This window comes from Orussus abietinus, unplaced genomic scaffold (assembly GCF_000612105.2).
Source record: "Orussus abietinus isolate OABI.00-Male unplaced genomic scaffold, Oabi_2.0 scaffold725, whole genome shotgun sequence".
Taxonomy (NCBI): Eukaryota; Metazoa; Arthropoda; class Insecta; order Hymenoptera; family Orussidae; genus Orussus; species Orussus abietinus.
Genome location: NW_019394897.1, coordinates 4997 through 7243, shown reverse-complemented (window position 1 = coordinate 7243; position 2247 = coordinate 4997). Strand labels below are relative to the sequence as shown.

Below are 2247 nucleotides of genomic sequence, written 5' to 3'. Positions count from 1 at the left end.
ATATTGGATGCAGATTCATTAGATTTCCCAGCGATTACAACATGCCAATGAATGTGTTGATGTAACAAACGGTAGATGCCATTAAAGTGCACATAAGTGCACATAAATCCAACATGCAGAAACAAAAGCAATCATAACACTTTCCCTATGTAGCCATTTCAATGTGTGTGTGCAATTCATAAAGGCTTTCAAGCAATCGTTTAATCGTATATAATGAAAGAGTAATATATGCAATATCTGTACAAACCATCTTGTTCTTTTCCCGGGGACCGGGTCTGCCTCCGGGAGACTACAGCCCGGGCATAAGACGTGGGGCAGGAGCATCTCCATCGCCAAGGCGTCGATCCGGGAGAGCGGTGGTCCAGGGCGGGTCAGTGGGGCGTCCCCGATGTCACGGGGTCGCCTGGCTCCGGCGGCCGCGGGTGACCGACTCCGGGCTGGGGCTCGAGCCGACCGTGACCGTTTCTTCTTCGGGACCCACGGCACAGCCGATCGCGACCTCCGGGGGGTCCTCGGAGGTGGCTGATCGCGGTCCTCCTCCTCCTCGTCCTCTGACTCCACCTTTATCGGAGCCACTTCCGGGGTCCTTGGGGAGGGTTCCGCTTGTACCCCGATGTCCTGGATCTGAGGGGGCTCAGGTGGGGTGTGTGGGTCGGCCGTGGACGGCGTGAGGGCCCCCGTGGTTTCCGGGGTTGGTCCAGCCTTTGGCGCGTCGGGCGCCGGCCCGTCCGGGGCAACGTCGGTCCCGGGTGCCACGGGGTTTTCCCCGCCGGGCTGGCCGAGGCCCGGGCGGCTGGTCGCGCCCTCCAACACCGAGAGGCAGAGAGCCTCCCAAAACTCCGGCAGGACCTCGGTTATGATCCCGACCAGGGCCCGGTATGGTTGGAGGCGAGCCCACCGTCCGAAATCGGGTTTCGTCGGGTTGGGGTCCATTCTAGGTCGTTTGTCCGTTCGCGTTCGTGAGGCCAGTCCGTCAGTCGGCTCCGTCGGCAGCTAATATGTCAGTCTAGAACCGCGGTCGGAACGTAACAAAAAGGAAAAAAAAAAGGAAGAGAAAGCGCAAGATTACTTGCAAAGCCTTAGTGCGAGATAAGCTTATTGGTCAGGAGGGTGGTATGGTTTGAGGTTTTCAACATGCCCTTTCCCACCACCTGCCCGTTCAAGGTACTGACTTCATATACCAGGTTAGACAAACGGTTAGTGATTCGAAAGGGACCATGGTATTTAGGAGCAAGCTTAGCTGCGAAAGGTTGCGTGCCTGCGAATAAGATGAATTGCCTTTTTAAAATCATGTCGCCTACCCTGAATTGGTTCTTCCGCCTGCCGGCATTATAATAATTCGCCTGTTTTTGAAATGCGTCCTGTAAATTGTGTACAACGCGTTCCCGAAGTTGCGTTAATTTTTGCATGCGCTCTCCCCAGGCGGGTGGAGTCTGGGGGTCTATGGTTACGTCCCCCCGTGGAGTAGGGGCCCTTGGCACCGCGATTCTAGGCTCGCGTCCGGAGTTCAGAAAGGCCGGGGTGGCTTGCAAGGAGGCGTGGTAGGCCGTGTTATAGGCAAAACGGAAGTCACCGAGGTAGCTATCCCACTCGCGATGATCTTCCTCTAGAAACGCAACCATCATGGTTTTCAAGACCCGATTGACTCGTTCTACCGGGTTCGACTGTGGGTGGTACGGCGGAGTAGTGATATGGATCATTCCGGTCTCGGCGACTAGAGCTTTGAGGTCGCGATTTATGAATTCCGTCCCGTTGTCGGTTAAGAGGGCCTCTGGTGCGCCCCATCGAGAGATTACTTGTTCGCGAATACTCTGACTAATACTTTTCCCGTTCGCATGTCGCAGAGGGCAACACTCGATCCACTTCGAGAAGGTATCCTGGATAACTAGAAGGTACGCATAACCCGCCTTACTCCTAGGTAGGGGTCCCATAATATCGGCCGCGATTAAGGTCCAAGGTTGTTCGATTACGCGATGGCCCATGAACCCAACCGGTAGGGCCTGTTGTACCTTACACCGTTGACAGGTGTCGCACCGCGAGACGTAGCGGACGACGTCCTTATAAATCCAGGGCCAGTAATACAGAGTCGTCAGACGGCGGTAGGTCTTAGGGAACGGCGTGACAGTCTGAAATCACTTGTCGTCTTTCTTCGGAGGGTAGGACGAGTTTCCAGGCATTCAAATCCTGTACGTCCGCGGCCTTGACTAGATCGGGTCGGTGGCAGAACAATTGTTCGTCCTCGACCTT

At 55.4% G+C, this 2247-nt stretch overlaps 1 protein-coding gene across 1 annotated transcript; it reads right to left on the bottom strand.

Annotated features, from left to right (window-relative positions):
- Positions 1-1079: 1079 nt before the first annotated feature.
- LOC111674142 (uncharacterized protein K02A2.6-like) lies at positions 1080-1931 on the bottom strand. Its single transcript, XM_023433449.1, has one exon. The coding sequence runs from the start codon at positions 1929-1931 to the stop codon at positions 1080-1082; it is 852 nt and encodes a 283-aa protein (XP_023289217.1).
- Between the last annotated feature and the right edge of the window lie 316 nt (positions 1932-2247).

What these genes read in the sequence shown, in the direction of transcription:
- LOC111674142 (XM_023433449.1), bottom strand. Translation starts at nt 1,931, where the DNA reads ATGGGACCCCTACCTAGGAGTAAGGCGGGTTATGCGTACCTTCTAGTT.